Source organism: Salminus brasiliensis, chromosome 10 (assembly GCF_030463535.1).
Source record: "Salminus brasiliensis chromosome 10, fSalBra1.hap2, whole genome shotgun sequence".
Taxonomy (NCBI): domain Eukaryota; kingdom Metazoa; phylum Chordata; class Actinopteri; order Characiformes; family Bryconidae; genus Salminus; species Salminus brasiliensis.
In genome coordinates this window covers 17,048,973-17,067,538 of record NC_132887.1, presented here as the reverse complement: position 1 = coordinate 17,067,538, position 18,566 = coordinate 17,048,973, and the positions used below count along the sequence as shown (strand labels likewise).

The window sequence follows — 18,566 nt, the reverse complement described above, 5'->3', positions numbered from 1 at the left end:
TTCCGCATTGTGTGCAGTCCTGGGACTTTTATTTTAAATGTATTTATTATTTGGTTTAACTTGGTGACAATTAAAAGATGATTGCAGAGGTGGGTATGAAAATATGTATTATGTCAAATTGTGGACGTATAGATGGTAGGCTTTTTGAACATGGCCTTAATTATATCATAAAAAATGTAGCTAAATGGTTAATGGAACGGTTCATATTCATACATGCAAATAGTGCAATACTAAACTGCACAGTTTTAGTAATAGTTTTAGTTTTAGTAATTGGTTATTATTACTGCACTGACAGGGCTGGAGAACAAAACAAAACTGTAAAACTATAAACACAAATACACAAAAAGTATTTAGTGTAAGAGTTAAGAATAAGAGGTCTCTCTCTCTCTCTCTCTCTCTCTCTCTCTGTGTTTTATATTAATATTAATATATATGAGATTTATATGTCATTTTGCAAAGCAATATTCTTATAATAAATTTACTATGACAAATATAAGTGAAAATGAAAATACTCGTCTATGTTATATTAATATTTCATATCTTTTGCATTACATTATTTTAAAATGTGTCTAAACCAAGGAGACTCTTAAAACAGGAAGTTCGTTCGATGTTGAACTTTTACGTCTGCAGCAGCTGCAGCAACATCAACATGGCCAGACGAGACAAAGTAAAGTAGCTAGCTAGTTCTGCTGTGAGTAAAGGGCAGGCTGAAGGAGAATCGCTGTGATTTTGTACCACAGCGGTTTAGGACCCAGTCTAGAACAGGCGAATCGTGTCGTTGTGAACCTAGAACGCGCGCGCCTGGCTCTCTCCCAGGATGTTGGCTTTAGGCAGAATTAGGCTGGCTGCAGCAGCAGGGCGGCCGAGCTTCAGCGTAACTGTCCGGAGTGTGAGCGGGGCGAGAGGAGGATCCTTTATTAGAAGCTTCTCGTCCTCCGAGCCCGGGGAAGAACCGTGTAAAGCCGAGAGTGATGTGTACGACATAATAATATCCGGCGGAGGCATGGTGGGGACCGCTATGGCATGCTCGCTAGGTGAGTTCCGCCCAGTGTCGACACTCTTCCAGTTGAACTTCCAAGCAGCGACCCGTTCTGAGTACCAAGCTCCGACTTCGTGCGAGTTAAGAATCTCCCACGATCTGCTTAAGTACAACGTTGTCAAAACTCCCAGCCATAACGTTAATTTCCCCCCTCACTTTTCTCTGACCCCAGCCTTCTCCACATGAAGGCGAAGCACTTATTTTGTTTGATGGAAGTATTTAGTTAGGCAGCGAATAACTGCCCTCACCCGTTAAGGCTGCAATTGCGGTTTTTGTGAAACACACACTCCCGGCCTTAGTGTGCAAACGCGCCCAAGGTGCAATTAACATGCACATCTTATGAAAACCAGGATTCTCATGCTATCACTACTCTCCTGCATGAGGCATCCCAGCTAACGGGGAGCGTTAGAAGAACGTTGAGCAAGGTCAGCCTGTAACGTTACAGAAATAACGTTTCTTAAACGTGTGACGTAATGATTAGACATACATTAATGTTATGGAAACGTACATAATATTTAATGGATGTGATATAAAATGTTTTCCAAACTGATTGGAAAATGTGAACATGGAGTAAAATATCTTCTAAATTTACACTGATGGTAAACTTTTCTATTCCTCCATTACCTGATGAAATATGCAATATTCAATTGTGAGAATAAAAGGATAAACATTACCAGATTGTTAAGAAGAAGTTAAATAAAGATTGATTATAATAAGAACCAAAACCCATAGCTTTTTGAAAACGTTCTGCTAATCAGCTGGGAAGATGCTCTGGCTGTATATCATCCCACCAGAAATAGCCCCCCCCTACCATCATCATCATCATCATAATCATCTTCACAGCACAGTGATACAGGAGCCTTCAGTCTTATGTCATGTGTTTTTCTTTTTCTTCTATACAGGCTTTGACCCACATTTGCAGGGCAGAAAGATTCTTCTATTGGAAGCTGGACCCAAGAAAGTGATGGACAAAGCTCCCGAGGTGTACAGCACAAGAGTCAGCTCCATCAGCCCTGGTTCAGCAACTCTCCTGAGCGGTACATTAGACGTTACCTCATAGGGTTTTGCTTCTAAAGCCTTCACATATAATCCTCTTGCTGTTCTGGGGGAAACATCTGTCTGTCATAGTCATAAATCTGCCAGATGCTTCATTCTGCAGTAGTTGTGACATCACAGCCATGAACAGATTTACATGGGGCTTTCACATAGTTCAGTGCAGGGCAGTACTTGGACAATATTCAGATGCTTATGTACAACAAATACCTTAGATAAATCTGGCCCCAAGAAGGGTAGATCAGTAATATGGATAATAACAGCAGTAGTACATTCTTAAAAATAAAGGTACTACAAAGGGTTTTTTGAACAGTGCAAAAAAAGAACCATTTTTGAGAGCTGTGAGTGTGAAGTACCTTTAAATTGTAAAATAAGCTTTGCATTGGTTTCTTTAAACCGTTTAAAGTGTTCTTTACATGTATATCTCTTTGTGAAAATAAGAACTTTCTTTGTGGCATTTCTGTTTTCTAAAATGGGTCGAATAAACTCTACAGTATGTAGTTCAGCAGTATGTAAGACATGCACTGACCCTGTGCCCAGAAGTGTCCAGCTGGCTGTGCATGTTGGACACCAGCTTTACAGCGCAAGGTTAAGAATTCACTGATGGGTTAATGTGTATACCCCACTGATCAAATTTAAGCTCCGCCCTCCAGTATATGTCATGGCTAAAGAGGATCTCCTACAATAATGTACTGATTATTAGTATATCAGTATATTACTGTTATATTGCAGTATATATTCATTACTAGTACATTATTCTGCATTTTTTTTAGTTGTTAAGGCTTCTGTGAAAGCTGCTAAGCTCTAACTCTGGTATGGAGCCAAATCACGGATCACCTTGGGTATTTCAAAACCTTATACATCAGTATACAGTATACATCAACACTGGAAGTTTATTTGCCGACCCTGCTGTCTCATGCGTTTGGTCCACTCCTTTGGCTAAAATACTAGAAATGTTACAAAACAGGATACTGTCAGCAGCCAAACCAAGAGTGGATTATTTCCAAAGAAGAGTTTGAGATATCTTAAAGGGCCAAATGTCTGACTTTTTATGATCATTTTTCAACTATGTAAACATCATTAAAGTTTCAAAATGTACATTTACTCATTCATAAATGGCAACTAAGCTGCAGAGCAGCCTATTCTAAATCCATCATGGCTGTGATGTCACAACCCTACTTTATCAAATGACTACACTGAGATTACACCAGGTTTAGACTCATTTATGCTCAATATTAAATATGGAATGAGACATTTGCACATGTTCTGTGAAAGCTTGCAGAAACAGACGGTATGGAACAGTACTGCTGGAAATCGTGGGGACGGTGTAGCCAATAGTACAAGTGAAACACGGGCACAGCAAGCAGCCTCTTTTGTCTTTTTTGTAGTCAGTACATTATCACAACCTCCTCCACCACATTGTGTTTGTTGTGGTCAGATCCGTTTGACGCCAAACTGCTCTAGTGGATGTGTTGCTCTACATCCATGCCAACATAAAGAATGCATAGCAGTATGTGGGCAATGGTGGTTACAACATTTGAAACGGACATGTTTTGTACATGAAGAGAGTATAAATGAGCATTTAGCCCACTGAACTAATAAGTAATGTCATTGCACATTTCAGCACAGCACGATACAATTTATTTTTAACTTGACCTTGAATTTGCACACAGACTGAGGTGTAATGTTGCATGTAAATCAAATTCAATGGCGCTGTTTTGGGACAATAAAGCTAACTGGACTGCAGGGGAGAGGGGAATAGAAACAGAGTGATATTCAGACATATAAACCAGGTAGCATGCATGTTAAGAAAATAAAGATTAGATTAGTAATACATAAAGCAGATAATGTGGAACACCCTGCTGGGTTATGGATGACCTTATGTCTTTATTCATACCACAGAGATGGAACTGTTGTTGTTTTTGGCGTCACTGAAATGGTCATGTTGCAATATACAGTGTTAGTCTAGTTGTTGTTTTATTTGGTTGTGAAATTCAGGGCAGAAAAGATGTCACTTGCCTGTAAACAATGAAGTGACTACTAGAGTACGAAGACGTGACACATACTTTGCACTGTTTTGCAATACTCTGAGAGAATTAAGTCATTATGGTTTGTGCTGCAGCTGCCCATGTGTCATCCAGAGTAGATGGCAAGCCATATAAGGCTTCATTTAGAACCAACAGTCTGGTTAATTGAGGGGCATTACCCAATTTATGGGTACTCGTGGAGAAAACTACATCTGGTCCAATGATAGCAAAGCTCCTAGAGAGGACGCTCCCTGTAATTAAGCCTATTTACAGCTATGCTTGTGTATAGAAGATCCACCAGGAAGTAGGTCAGCAAATGACCTACTGGCTCTCTCAGACATGGATCATGGCAAAAAAATTGAGTGCTTGACCATTGCCCCTATTCATTTTGTTTCATTGCCGTATTCATTTAACTTGCACTGTTTAAGGTCATTTAAGAGAATATACAGTATGTGGGCAGCCTTGCTGATTCAGTTTATACATAGTGCCAAATTTAGCAGAACCAGACATGAAATAGGAAGGTGTATAAAACTCTGGAGCTTCTTAAAATGTATTTGAAAGTGTTGTAGACATCTAAGGAATATATTTTTAAAATTTTGATGATGTCTGATAATTTTAATACCAATATTAAAGCTCTTTTTTTTTTCAGAGGTAATAAAAAGAGACACAGATCAGCCATAATTTTAGTCTATTAATTATTCACCAGTGAAAATGGCACCTGTCAAGAGGTGGGATATACTTATTACACAGCAATTGAACAGTCAGGTCTTGTTGTTGATTTGTTGGAAGCAGGAGAAATGGGTATAAGAATCAAAGGCACTTTTACAAGTGGCACATATAACCTCAGGTCTTGCGACTACCTAACAAAAGTAGTCTCAAGACAAGACAACTGCTGAACCAGTGACTGGGTCATGGGCACCAAAGAATCATTAATCTGCGTGGGAAGTGAAGGCTGGACACCCCAAAAAAAGAAACCACACCTCATGGTGACTGTGTTGTGGGTCAGAGCTGTCGTAGTGGTATGAAGGGAACATGCACAATATTAGTTAGGTGGTTTTAAAGTTATGGCTGATCAGTGTGTGCCACTCGTGTATGCATACGTGAGTCATCAGTGGCAAAGCCTGATTAATGTGCTAATCCATGTGAATTCTCTCTCATACACTGACTCAGCTTGTATCTTTTTATATCACAGGTCTTGGCGCTTGGGATCACATTGTCAACATGAGGTGCAAACCCTATCAAAAAATGCAGGTACTTATACAATAACACCATTTCTGCCATTACAGTTTCAGAATCAGAGTCTTTTTATTTCACCAAGTATGTTACACATACAAGGAATTTCACTTGATGAGAGCAACACAAGTATGACATGTAACAAACAGACTTGTAACAAACAGTACAGTTGGAAAAATAAGTTAAAAATTGATGTAGTTTTATACACAATATTTATACAAAAATGATTCAGTAGAATAATTTTTGTATAAATATTGTGTATAAAACTACAAACACTATTACAAACATCTTTAAACAATCAATGCAATGGTTCTTTACCATTGCATTGATTGTTTAAAGATGTTTGTAATAGAGATGTGTGAGTGGGAAGAACCCTTTAAACAATCAATGCAATGGTAAAGAACCATTGCATTGATTGTTTAAAGGGTTCTTCCCACTCACACATCTCTATTACAAACATCTTTATGAATCCAAAAGTGGTTCTTCTAAGCTAGCATTGCTTAGAGAACCCTTTGAAGCACCTTTATTTTTAAGAGTGTATTCTTATTGGGGGAAGCCTTCATTTTCTACACTGGTGCGGTCAGTGCCAGAGCTTTCTTTCTGTTCCAGCATTGTAACAAACCACAGGACCAAGTAATAAGCCAGTAATATAGAACTGACTGACCAGACATAAAGATGGTCTTCCTGTACATTTAAAATAGAACAATGTAAGGTTTAATTAGATGACAGAGAGATACCAATTTTCAAAAAAAAACATGCAATTAGAAAAATGAAAAGACTAAATTTGTTTCATTGTTTCAATTTTAAACTCCCACTTACACAAAAGAATAACATATAATAATTTTTCTGAGGTCATTGAAACCATCACATGTAAAAAATAAAATAATTATAATAATAATAATAACAATAATAATAATAGAATATATATATCCTGTTGTGTGGAATTAATGCCTTAGACTTCAGCATTCATAACACAAGAGATCCTTCTAATAAGCCACCCGCCCCCCTCAACACACACACGCACACACACGCGCGCGCGCGCGCGCACACACAAAACATTTCCACTTGTTTGTAATATTCACATATTAGGTTTTAAATTAATGTGCTGCTGTTAATTTCTGTAGATTTGAAAGATGGGAGCCGATTTCCCATGTCTACTAATTAGGAGGAGTTATGCGAAGAACAAGGACTGGAGATAAAAGCTACAGATGTCAGCAGCAAGGGACCATTGGTTTCTAAACTGTGGTAGAATTGTGGGTCCACCTCATAAGATGTGGCTGTTTTCTGGCCAAAAAAGAAATTCTGTGGTTTCTGGGCAAGTGAAGGGATGTCATCAAAGGTTGCCGTGTGGAGACATCTATCATGCTATACCTTTTCTGTACCCCTTAAATTCTCTGGTTTTTGCCTTGTGTATGTGTTTATGTTCAAACAAGGGAAAGAATTGCAGCGGACTGAGGTCAACCTAACTAGGTTCCTTCTCATTCTTCAATTAAGACCAAGTGGTTAGAAGCAAAACACCAAAATGGGTTTGGGAAATGCCACGTACCAAAAAAAGTGTATTTTAAAGGTTTGGAGGTTCCTTGTGGAGTTATCAGCTTCCCCTTTTTCCCCCAACAGCGGTCTCTGTACCTTTTCAAGTATCTCTGGAGCAAAAATAGTCATGTAAAAAAGGCTCATTTTTGGCAAAGTGGCCATTTTAATTTGGCAGTGACTTAAAGTACATAGCAACACACAGCAACATGAAACTTATCAACAGCAGTGTTTTCCTATGTGTAAAATTGTAATTTTGGGTTTGGTCACGTTTTTAAATCTTCCACCCAACCATGTGGTGTCAAAAAGTGCAAAGCCACCACTGTTAGTGGTTTTAGCATGGGCATATCCCAACAGCTTTATGACCAAAAAGATAAAAAGCCTTTTCATTTGTTACGCATGGGCTCAATAGCAGGTCACCAAGTAACCGAGAGCAACGAAGGGGAAAAAAAAAAAAGCTAAGCCATGTTCTTGTGTTAAAGCAAATCTAATATTTTACAGACTAAAAAAGCAGTCCACCCTAAGAAGCTGGCCCTGAACCACTGCCGCAAACAATAGACAGAACGTTTAGCTTGACAGTAATGTTCACATATTTCTTATTTATTATTTTGCTAACTATAAATACAGGCGTAAATCTGCGTAAAGAATTTTCATAGTTCTCCTTTGCCTCAGAGGGTTTTTCATGTCAACCATGCAACCCCAGGGGATGTTGGTGGCCTTTGCAGAGCCCAGAATGATGTTTGGTTGGTGTTTCTGGTCCAGCGTTAGGCCTTAGTTGAATATCTTTGATGTGTTCTAGTTCGGCATGCTCTCTTGGAAGTCCAGGAATAGCAGCTGAGTAGTGCATGTAAGGATAGAGTTGTGAACCGCAGTAGTAATTGCCTCTTTGCTTTAGGTTTGGGACGCTTGCTCAGATGCCCTGATTACGTTCGATAAGGAGAACCTGCAGGACGAGATGGCGTACGTCGTAGAGAACGATGTCATTGTGGCTGCTCTGACCAAGCAGCTGCAGACGCTCTCTGGTAACTGCCCCTTTTTGATCTTTGATTAATTATCAAGTAATTTATGTGTTTGTTTTTAGGATCCTGGATGTACATGGTAAACAGTACAGCGGTGGGTTTTGATTAGAGCGAAAAACTGAACCGTGAGATTAAAATTCATGTTCCGTCAACCTCAAACTGAGTAAACATTGGGTTTCTACAACTTCAGAACTGTAAGTTGTGGCTCCTGCTACTGTGTAGCCCTCAGTTTTCCACAAATGGCATGGTACTATTTGCCATTTATTGCTGTTTTTCCTTCTGCTCTTGTGAGCTTCTTATGGTGCTTAATGAGCTGCCCCTGCTGGGCCTGCGGACCGGAGCCTGGAGTGGACCCAGTTGGTTCTACGGCAGCCCTGGCATATGATGTTCCCACAAGCTGTTCCTTCCTGTCCTGTTGCTTTTGTTTATTTGTACTCTTTTCCTTTTGAACCATTTTTTTTATTTCCTTCTTTTTAAATTTAAGACCCAGCCTCTTTTGATGAGATCGTGTTTCCCTGCTATTTCAATCATGCAGCACATTTCTGTTGGTGGGGATTAGAGTTTCCACGAGGTTTTGGTGACATGTTCAGACACGTGCAGTGGTCTATTGACCCATTTGAAAAACCACACTCTTGCACTGGAGCGTCTCTCAAACTCTGGGCACTAGAGCGCTGACAGTATTTAGCTATAACAAATTGTTGTTATAATTAACCGAGCTGCTCTCAGGCTGCCTCTGCAAATGTAGTCTTGTCCTTTTAAAACATGCCTAAAAACATAAATCCTCAAGCACTCTGTAGATGTGGCAGCACGTGTGGACTCATGTGCAAATTGAGCTTGTTTTCTGTCTCTCTCGTTTTCGTTTGGCTTTCTTTTTTTGCAGTTCTTTTCTGTTGTTTTATCCTTCTTTTCTCTGTTGCCGCTGCTGAACCACACTTTTGCCCAGGTTTTTGCAAAACTCTGCTTTGCAATCAGCCCGTTTTGGGTGATATTTGTAACTTTGAGGACAATGACTAACATTCAATTTTGTGGACAGAATGGTCTCCAAATGCTGGAGTAATTCTGGCTCCTTTCATGTACCAGATTACTGACCACCAGTGATTCTAAGAAAAGTGGATTTGTTTCTTAATTTTCTGTTCTCTGGAACACGGGTAATTATTGGCTGGTTGAGTGTAGTTTATGGCCTTGTTTGCAGATGAACACACTTAGTCAGTGAATTGGAGGATTGTCAGTGAGAATTTGGCCTTTGCCAGTAAGAGGGAAGCCACTAGTGTTTTATAAAGTGGTACTGATTGGGAGATTCAAACCATGTTTTCCTTTTTCTGCTGTTCCGACCACTCCAAAATCTCCAAAAGAGGAAACTGTGATTGGTGGTTGGTGTGGCGCAACAGATAACACCACTACCTGCCATGGAGCTACCACACCATGTGGGTGACTGGGGTTCGATTCCCGGTCTGGGTGACTATGCTGTGCTACACCAATAAGAGTCCTTGGGCAAGACTCCTAACACTACATTGGCCCACCTCTGTAATAGGAGTCACTTTGTAAGTCGCTCTGGATAAGAGCGTCAGCTAAATACCATAAATGTAAATGTGAGGGGAAAACATTTTGATGTGTCCAGTTCACAGAAAATCAGTCGCACAGCTGATCTTTTCCATCAGATATAGATGTAAATGTAGATCAGTCAGCCAAGACATTGTTTACATGTTTGTTCTTTTTAGTTTTGCTACAATGTTGCTAACAAGTCAGAGTTTCTAAAGATCATTACGAAAGTGTTTTATTTAATTATTTTAAAAAAAATATATTATAACTGTAATATTATTACTGTTATTACTTATTATGCATAAAGGCTGGGTTGAAACTAAGATATGATGGTCCGGCATGCAAAATGATCTAGCCGACAGTAGTCCTGTGTTCAGGAACTGACCACTGATGAAGGGCTAGGGAATGGCAAAACACTGTACAGTTTGTCTGAAGATATCTTAAAGCGTTTATCCCTGTTTGGTTTTCCAACAGTGCATTTGAATAAAGTAGGCATGCAATATTACATGCCATGTTTGGGTTTGTTTGGTCTGTTATTTAGTCGAACTAATATTTTTCTTTGTTGAGGCAAACCTGGTGTTAACCAGTACTAAATTTGCATGCCTAAATCATCACTTAATGGACTTTTTGGTTTGTAACACCATAGTCGCAGCCATCATGAATACCCATGTCCATTCATGTATTAGTGTGTTATACAGTGTAGAAAACCACATAAGCAGGTCTGTTTAATGTTACATATCTGAGAAGATATAGACATGCACTTTGCATAGTGCTATTTGGAGCTTTCTACAGTGTGGGGAATTTGGTCAAAAGAACATTTGTAAGGTCAGGTTCTGATGTTGACCTAGAAGACTTAGAAATCAGCATTCCATTTCATGGAAGTTCATTTCAATCATGTGTTTATGGACCTCACTTTTAGCACAGGGGCACAGTCATAATGTCACATAATGTCACATATGCCTTCCCCAAACTTGCCACCAAGCTGAAAGCAAATAATTGTGTGAAATATTTGTATATGCTGTATCATCACCATCACTTTTCAGTGGAACTAAGTGGCTGAGGCCAAACCCTGTTGAACTGTTGGCACTATGCAGTCCGGCAGGTACATTTTGCCTTCATGCAGCACGCCCAGAACTGTCCCACAGACGCCCAGAACTGTCCCACAGACGCCCAGAACTGTCCCACAGACGCCCAGAACTGTCCCACAGACGCCCAGAACTGTCCCACAGACGCCCAGAACTGTCCCACAGACACCCAGAACTGTCCCACAGACACCCAGAACTGTCCCACAGTCTCTTCTTTCATGTTTCTCACAGATCAAGTTGAAGTGCAGTACAGAACAAGAGTGGTAAAGTACACCTGGCCCAGGCCTTACCAAGTGGCTGACTCCATCCCCTGGGTGCAAGTGACTTTAGCCAGTGGACAGACTCTGCAGACCAAGCTGCTGGTAAGAGGAATGTAGTGGGTGTGTGGTTTACTCAGCATTGCCTGAATAAGAAAGCTTTAAGAGGGTAATGTGGTAATTTACTCTGCTGCCCACGCTTTCAGATCGGGGCAGATGGGCCTAACTCTATGGTGCGGAGAGAGGCCGGGATCCCTACTGTCAAATGGAATTATGACCAGTCTGCTGTAGTAGCTGTTCTGCATTTATCCGAGGTATGCTGAGAGCAAGAATCTCAACCTTACTGCCACGCCATGTCACTACTTATTGAGTTCATGGTTATTGGCTTGTAATCAGAGAGCTTTCCTTTTTAAACTATTTCAGTTAACTGTGCCTTCCTCTTTGGTCTTGTGCTTCTCGTATGTACAGCCCACTGAAAACAACGTGGCATGGCAGAGGTTCCTCCCAACAGGACCCATCGCAATGCTACCGGTAAGCTGCCAGTGATTTGGAAAGAAGGTGGATTGATCTTTTGAGGCCATTTTTTTACATAGACCCTGAAATGACATTGATGAAGACATGTTTGAGGTTTTTAGTAAAGCTCCAAGCCTAGTGTTCAACTTACTTAAACTTAGTTTAAGTTGTGGTTGTGTAAAATGATAACCAATTTTGTAAAAAAGAATAATCAAGATGAAATGACATATTATGACATGATATTGATACTTTTCTCATTTAAATTCATAATTTGTAAACACATAACGCACTGCTAAGTTTCAGAAGCTTTGTGAGTTGGAGGTAAACTTTCTATTGCCAAGATGAGTTCAGGTCAAGATTCTGTCTTTGAGTATCTCTGGCTAGAAGAAAATTGGTGCATTCATGACCACTAACTACTCAATGGGCCCACTTTTCCCATCCACATATTTCAGCTTTTTCCCCACTAACTCATTTTTTGAAGACACTAGACTGTTTTTTACAGTATTTATATAATATTCTTATAGTATGTAAATATACTATATGAATATTATATATATTAAATATATATATAAATATATAGTATTTATATAAGATTCTTAAACACTGCTATTTAAAAAGTCTCCCATACTGAGTACAGTGATTTAAAATCAAAATCTGCTGCATGTCATCTAATTAAGCAGTACTAAATATATGTTCTGTAATGAAATCTCGTTGTAAATGTTCTTTAAGCACTGACGATATCTGCTATGCGCTTGTGTATTATGGGAACATTTATCATGATTTCGATAAAATATTGTAATTTTGCCCACCTCTATATCAAAACACCACAAAGATGAAAGAGGTTTCTTCCCAAATTACACACTACTCCCTTTGCAGTGTACTATGCAAATCACATAATTACGTAATCTAATGTAAATATATTTGTAATAGAACTGCATTCACATGTATTTGTATGTAAGTGTGTAATTCTGGTACTGTTTTTATATACTTATGTAGCTCACTATACAGGAAGTAAGAAGATATTTAAAGTTCAGCCCCCGAAAAAGCATGCATACATTGTGATTGAGAATTTTCATAATTCCCTGTACGTAGCACAACAATTCTTTGTTTTAGAGTGATAAATTAAAGTGATACTACCCAACATAGACTTATGTTAGCTGTATCAGAATTGGCAGTTAGTGCCCTCCTCCAGTGTGTTGAGCTGTACAGTAATGGTATATTAGCAGCTGTATGTGGGTGGCTGGTTTCACATATTTTTGTTTTGTTTTTGTTTTTTTCTTTTTAAATAACTGTTCTGATGGCATTTTTCTTTGTGCCCTATGACGGTCTTTGCCAGTGCTCAGAGTGGCTGAATATAACTGTCACATAATTATTAATTTCATTTAAGTTTATGTTTGTTGTTTAGTTGTCCGACACCGAGAGCTCCCTGGTCTGGTCCACCAGCCACCAGCATGCAGAGGAGCTCCTGCAGATGGACGAGGAGAGCTTTGTGGATGCCATCAACTCTGCGTTTGTGAGTCAACAGTCTGTGCTTATATTAAGAAGAACAGTGCTTCTGTAGAATGCTTTTTTTGCATTGCTCAGGGGAAGTCCAGATTTCACCTTTACTGCTCATCAAACGTTTGTGCAGAAAGTCGTTGTTCTGAGCTCTCATACGACAGAAAATGTCAAACTAAGTACAAGGTTTTCCCAAGAAGGTTCATGTCGGTTCTCACACCAACTCTAAAGTCATGCAGAGTTTTAGACGAACCCTTCCCAGAAAATGTTTAACAATAGTTCTGGCTTGGCCACTCTTCATCAAGGCTTAACGCCTTTGACCTGGCCATAACACAGGCACACACCTCACAGGGTTTTATATGTTGAGGGACAAAAAACTGCTCCTGTTCCCAAGCTGGCTATTTTTACTGAGCCTGCTGGTCACAGGCCTGCGAGTTTGAGTCATGCTTGCCCTCATGACTGGTTTGCTAATTAAACCATGGCTTGCCAGTGTTGTTCGTTATTGCATGGAATGTTTTTTTTTTCCCAGACCAAACCTAGTCAGATTCGTCAATTTATTTAAATTAGTTATATGTTTAGGAGAGAAGATATAACGGATATAATGTGTATAACGGAGCCTTATCTATAGAGTCCCCCCTCATCCCACAGGATCCCCCAATATTTACATAGAATTACAGTATTCTTCAGAATGACCAATTTAGCAAATGATTCACCTTCAGAAAATTTCGCCTTGAGAGTTTTAAGGAAACGGTCGACAGTGAATAATTGTGTTGAATTTACCAGTTTATATTTTGTCATCGCAATTCAAGTTTTGAATGTCATTTTTCTGTACGTTTTATCTTTATCATTTTCCACAGTGGAGTAACGAGAACCAGTCTGAGCTTGTGGACGCTGCTGGCTCTCTGTTCCGCACTGCCCTGACCATCCTGATGCCCAACGGTACCTCCACCCGCCAGCTTCCTCCCAGCGTGGCAGGCATTGGTCCAAAGAGCCGGGTCATGTTCCCTCTTGGCATGGGCCATGCCTCAGAGTACATCCGCCACAGAGTAGCCCTAATTGGGTATGTGTATCTAAGGCATTTGTGGGCACTAGTTGGTGGTTTTACATGTGGATTGACGCTCTTGCTGCATTGTTTCTGTGTAAGCTCTTACATTCCCACTGTAGCTGTTTAGACTTGCGTGAATCTTGGGATTTGAATTTGTGATTTATGTATTTATTTGTAACCTTTTTATATAGAGGGTCTAGTTAAGATGGTCACATTGACTTCAGCATTTATCTGTTCTCTCTTCTTTCAGGGATGCTGCCCACAGAGTTCACCCTTTAGCAGGCCAAGGTGCAAATCTAGGCTTTGGAGATGTGGCCTGTCTGACACAGGTACTAAGCCAAGCAGCTTTTAATGGAAAAGACCTTGGTAAGTGTACCATGACGGACAGCCAAGCCGGATAGATGTGTCAGACTGTGTACATTCATTTTCTTAAATGCCACAAAATTCTAGTTTTAAATAAAGTGTTTTCATTTAATAAACATAAGCAAACCGCACCGTGTCACAGCTGTCAGTTAGAAATGTGAATGGTGAGCGGTGTCTCCCAGTCCATTTCTTCACACCCTACAGTGATTTTTTTTTTTTTTTTTTTTTTTTTTTTGTTCTATGACAGCAACTGAGAACTTGGACTTTTAGAGCATGGTGGCAAGAAAAGAACTTGCTTAGGAACTCTCATGGTTACTTCTTAAATTGTCACGTTGAAAAAACGTGATAAAAAAAAAGTTCATGGCCTTGTCTGGTTTGTGGTCACAAGTTCCATTCATCATTTTCATATTAGGTTTCATACCTGAGGCCTCACTCAAAGATGTAACCCTTAATATGTGGTCAAGTTATTTTCTTTCCTCAAACCATTAAAAATTCTATTGAGCTTTTTTTCTGTAGAGCTTTCCTTTTACAAAGGATTGGACTTTCCTCTCGGCCAAGGACATCAGGCCTTACTTCCCATTACAAATGGAAATCTTTAAGAATGGAAAAGAAGTTTTTGTGTTGATATTAGTGTTCTTTTGAGGTTAAGTACCACATCATTGTTGGGGCAGGGACAGTGCATACTGTGCAATTTAAAGTTGCATTGTTTTTACATTGACTTTGTTTATTTAATACAATTCTTTAGAGAAACATACTAATCTAAACATAGCCAGCGAGATAAAGCTAAATTAATCATCATAACTAAAAGCCATCCATATTTGTCCATCTGTTTTGTTTACCCGTCTATCCTTTGTTGGCTTGTTAGTTTGTTTCTATGTCCACTAAATGCCAATCGACCATGTGTGTTTTCTGTCTGCACACTCAGCACTACAGTAAATTGTACCTTTTTATTTATATATATAGGTTCACTCATTCATCCCCACTTCACTCGTTCCTCTTTGCTTGCATTGTTGTTTATATCAGGCAGGGAGTTTGACAGGGATGCCAGCTGCATTCATTTGAATATTAGGAATAGGTTCTCAGTTGGGTCTGATTAGTGGTCTTTAAGCTGATTTATCATATTTTTATCCTCCTTTTTTCATCCATTCATGCAGGATGTTTAGTACAACACCACATGTTGGTATCATACAACAAACTGTGATATTTTATTTATGTTTACTGTTCTGTACATACATTTTTAAAAGCCTGTGCTACATCACTCTTTGCAATTTGATCTCCAGGAGCCATGCAGCACCTGCTGGAATATGAGACCGAGCGACAGCGGCACAATCTGCCCATGATGGCAGCCATCGACCTCATGAAGAGGCTCTACTCCACCAATGCGGCCCCCATGGTGCTGCTAAGAACCTTGGGCCTGCAAGCCACCAATGCACTGCCACCCCTCAAAGTAAGACCCCTATGCAAACAGTTTGTTAGCTAAATTAATTGCAATAATTTTCATTTTTTTATTGTTCTGCAGATATTAGTTCAGCATTCATGTCCCCTTTTCCCTCCATCTCTGGTGGCCTTTCTGTAATCTTTTTCATCAACTTCTGTCATCTTTGACTCTCTTCGCATCTCTTTCCAGTTCCCTTTCTACCTTCTTTTCCTATTGCCAACTTTTGCTCCCTCTTTTGACTTTTGCTCCTCTGACATCTCTCTCGAACCCCATCCCCCACCTTGTCCTCTGATTACATGCCTTAAAATGCTGAACCATGTCTGTAATTTACATGGTCAGGAGCTACTACTACAGCTAAGTTTAGCCCCAAATTTACTGTTACCGAAAGTGTGTGGGTGGAGTTGCAAGGCTGCGCACAAGCGGTGTTGGCTTGTGTTTTCACACTCCTTTTATTACAGGCCGCTGAACTGGCTTCATTCCTTTACTAAGCGATCTTGACCAAAAAGACCATAACTTGTCGCAAAGGCTTCTCCCAGGAGGCTACAAAGTTATCTCACATATAATACTAGATGTTGGGTTCTGATTTATGGCAGTCGAATGTAGGGTTGTGACAAGGAGAATATGTACTTTTCCATCATGGATCAAAGGAGGAAATGGACATTTCTTATGGTTCTGTGAATTGGCTGTGGAACTCAGCTTAGGAAAGTGCTGACCAAAGATTAATTATATGTTTTCTCTCTTTTGCCCACAGGATCAGATTATCGCATACGCCAGCAAGTAAAAGACGATGTGCACTTAGGCTGTTGCATAATGGGTCTTCAAGATGGCATGTCCACTTTGTCTATAGGATGTAAAAGTGTAAATTAATAAATTATATTTTACTCCCTAATGTGTTTGTGTGACATGTTGACTTCTGCCTTGTGTTACGGTTTAAAACGCCCATAATCTTCTGTTTCTAAAATATTCCTGGCAAGTAAGGTAGAACCTAGGATGCTGCCAGCAGAGTGTTGAATAACTGGGTTCAAATTGGCTCCTCGTCTTCTGCCATTATGTAATTAAGTATTGTATATGTGAGGTCAGTGAGACTTGGAGATGTGCAGTTCTGAGAGGACTTCGTTTGTAAACTCATTTTCTAGCTGTAAACAAGCACGGGTTACTGTGACTTCACCTAAATTACAAACCAATTATATGGTAAAGGTGCGCTAGAATGGAAAACTGTATTTACCCTGGCATAGTTGAATAGAAGAGTTTAGTACGTGGAAGTGACATACTGTGAACCTCAAACACCGTTGTGTCCTCTTTCAGAAGCAAAACCTGCTGTTTAAGTAAAACTGAGATGTAAACAGGCGAATTCCAAAACTCAAAGTGTGAAAGCCTTTCAAGGCTGAGGACCCAGAGCAATACAGTTATTCAGTAAGATATCCGGAAGCAGTTACAGGTATGGAAATCTGTTCCTACTTAAAATGAAAAAAGTATATAAAAGAATAAAATTCAGATTTTTTTTTCAAAAGCACAAAACACCCAACAATAAAGAGACTGGGTAATGAGAATCTCAAAGTAATAAGAAATCAGATAATGACTAGTATCTGTACGTAATGAGAGTATCTTAAATTAATGAAATAGCTTCTCAAAATGACTTGGCATCTCAGAAAATGATAATAATGACTTAGTATCTTTAGAATAATTAGATGGTATCTCACAATAATGACTTAGCACCCCCCCAAAGTATAATGACTTAGACTTTGTGAGGACTAACACATGCCTCCACTGACACAATGCTCTGAGGAAAGCAGGGTGTGCTCTCTCAGCCTCTGGCTACTGATGGCAGGCAGCATGACCCCGGATTCAAACCAATAATCCTTGGGTCATAGTGGCAGTACCTTAGTCTGTTAGATCATTCAGATGTTTTACATAAAAATCTTAAAATAATGACAGCTCTAATGACAACTATGGGTGCTCGCAGTGCCTTTTTTTTCAGGAGCCCCAACATAAAAAGTAAAAGAGTGTGTTATAAATAACCAAGTTGTAAATATGATTTTCAAACAGCATTGAGCATTTTTCACCCCCAACAATGTCAAATGCTAATTCTTTAGACAGCAAATAACTTAAAATACTCAAGCAATGCATTATTTGGCACCTTTAAGTATGGGATACATATTTTATGTTAAGCAGTTCTTCTGAGAACAGAACTTAACTGATACTTATAGCACATAAAAACACAAGAAACTAGGCATAGTATCTTAAGTTAAAAAGGATTTTCAGAATCCAAATATTTGTAGACTGTAGCAGACATTTATATTTAACTGTTATATGTGTATTTGTTTAAGATCAATAACTAATTAAAGGAATTAGAAGTGGGCCAAGTATACAACTTTGCGGCACACCATACAGAAATTAATATTCCCTTACAGATTATGGGTGGGATTAGAGGATAATAAATTGATCTATATCATGTATCTTATGATTCTCATATAACAACCCTACTTATCATAAATATTTTGATGTACAATTCCATGTAACATAGTTTGTGACTAGATTCAGGAGTCTCTGCAATAAGTGTTGACTTTTGTTTTATTGACATGATACATGTACACATTTCATACACAACACTGAATGAGGTTGAAGCATATTTATAGCATTTGCTGGATGTTTGTCTGGTAGTATAAATCTAACGCTTTACATTTTTCAAAATGCAACAAACAGAAAGCAGTACATGGTCACGTCTCGTATTACACAATTGTTTGTCTCAAAAAACGATGATCACCATTGATTGTTGATATATACAGTAGTAATTAATGTACATTATATATATATATATAGGCATAGTAAGATTAGTTTGTTGAAATGGTCATGTATAGATACAAGTAAATGAACTGATTCTGCACTGTTATGCATTTAGGTGTGTATCCATATATAATAAATATTTAT

At 39.1% G+C, this 18,566-nt stretch overlaps 1 protein-coding gene across 1 annotated transcript; it reads left to right on the top strand.

The window, feature by feature from the left end:
- Positions 1–621: 621 nt before the first annotated feature.
- coq6 (coenzyme Q6 monooxygenase) lies at positions 622–16,527 on the top strand. Its single transcript, XM_072689510.1, has 12 exons — positions 622–1,034; positions 1,942–2,076; positions 5,312–5,370; positions 7,778–7,904; positions 10,757–10,887; positions 10,989–11,096; positions 11,251–11,313; positions 12,701–12,808; positions 13,650–13,852; positions 14,088–14,203; positions 15,481–15,647; positions 16,390–16,527. Exons 1-12 carry the CDS (start codon positions 818–820, stop codon positions 16,417–16,419), a joined length of 1,464 nt encoding a protein of 487 aa, XP_072545611.1. The 5' UTR covers positions 622–817; the 3' UTR covers positions 16,420–16,527.
- Positions 16,528–18,566: the final 2,039 nt, after the last annotated feature.

What these genes read in the sequence shown, in the direction of transcription:
- coq6 (XM_072689510.1), top strand. Translation starts at nt 818, where the DNA reads ATGTTGGCTTTAGGCAGAATTAGGCTGGCTGCAGCAGCAGGGCGGCCG. An exon ending in CTCTGCAGACCAAGCTGCTG is followed by an intron (nt 10,888 to 10,988) that starts GTAAGAGGAATG and finishes CCACGCTTTCAG; the next exon opens with ATCGGGGCAGATGGGCCTAA. An exon ending in TTTTAATGGAAAAGACCTTG is followed by an intron (nt 14,204 to 15,480) that starts GTAAGTGTACCA and finishes TTTGATCTCCAG; the next exon opens with GAGCCATGCAGCACCTGCTG.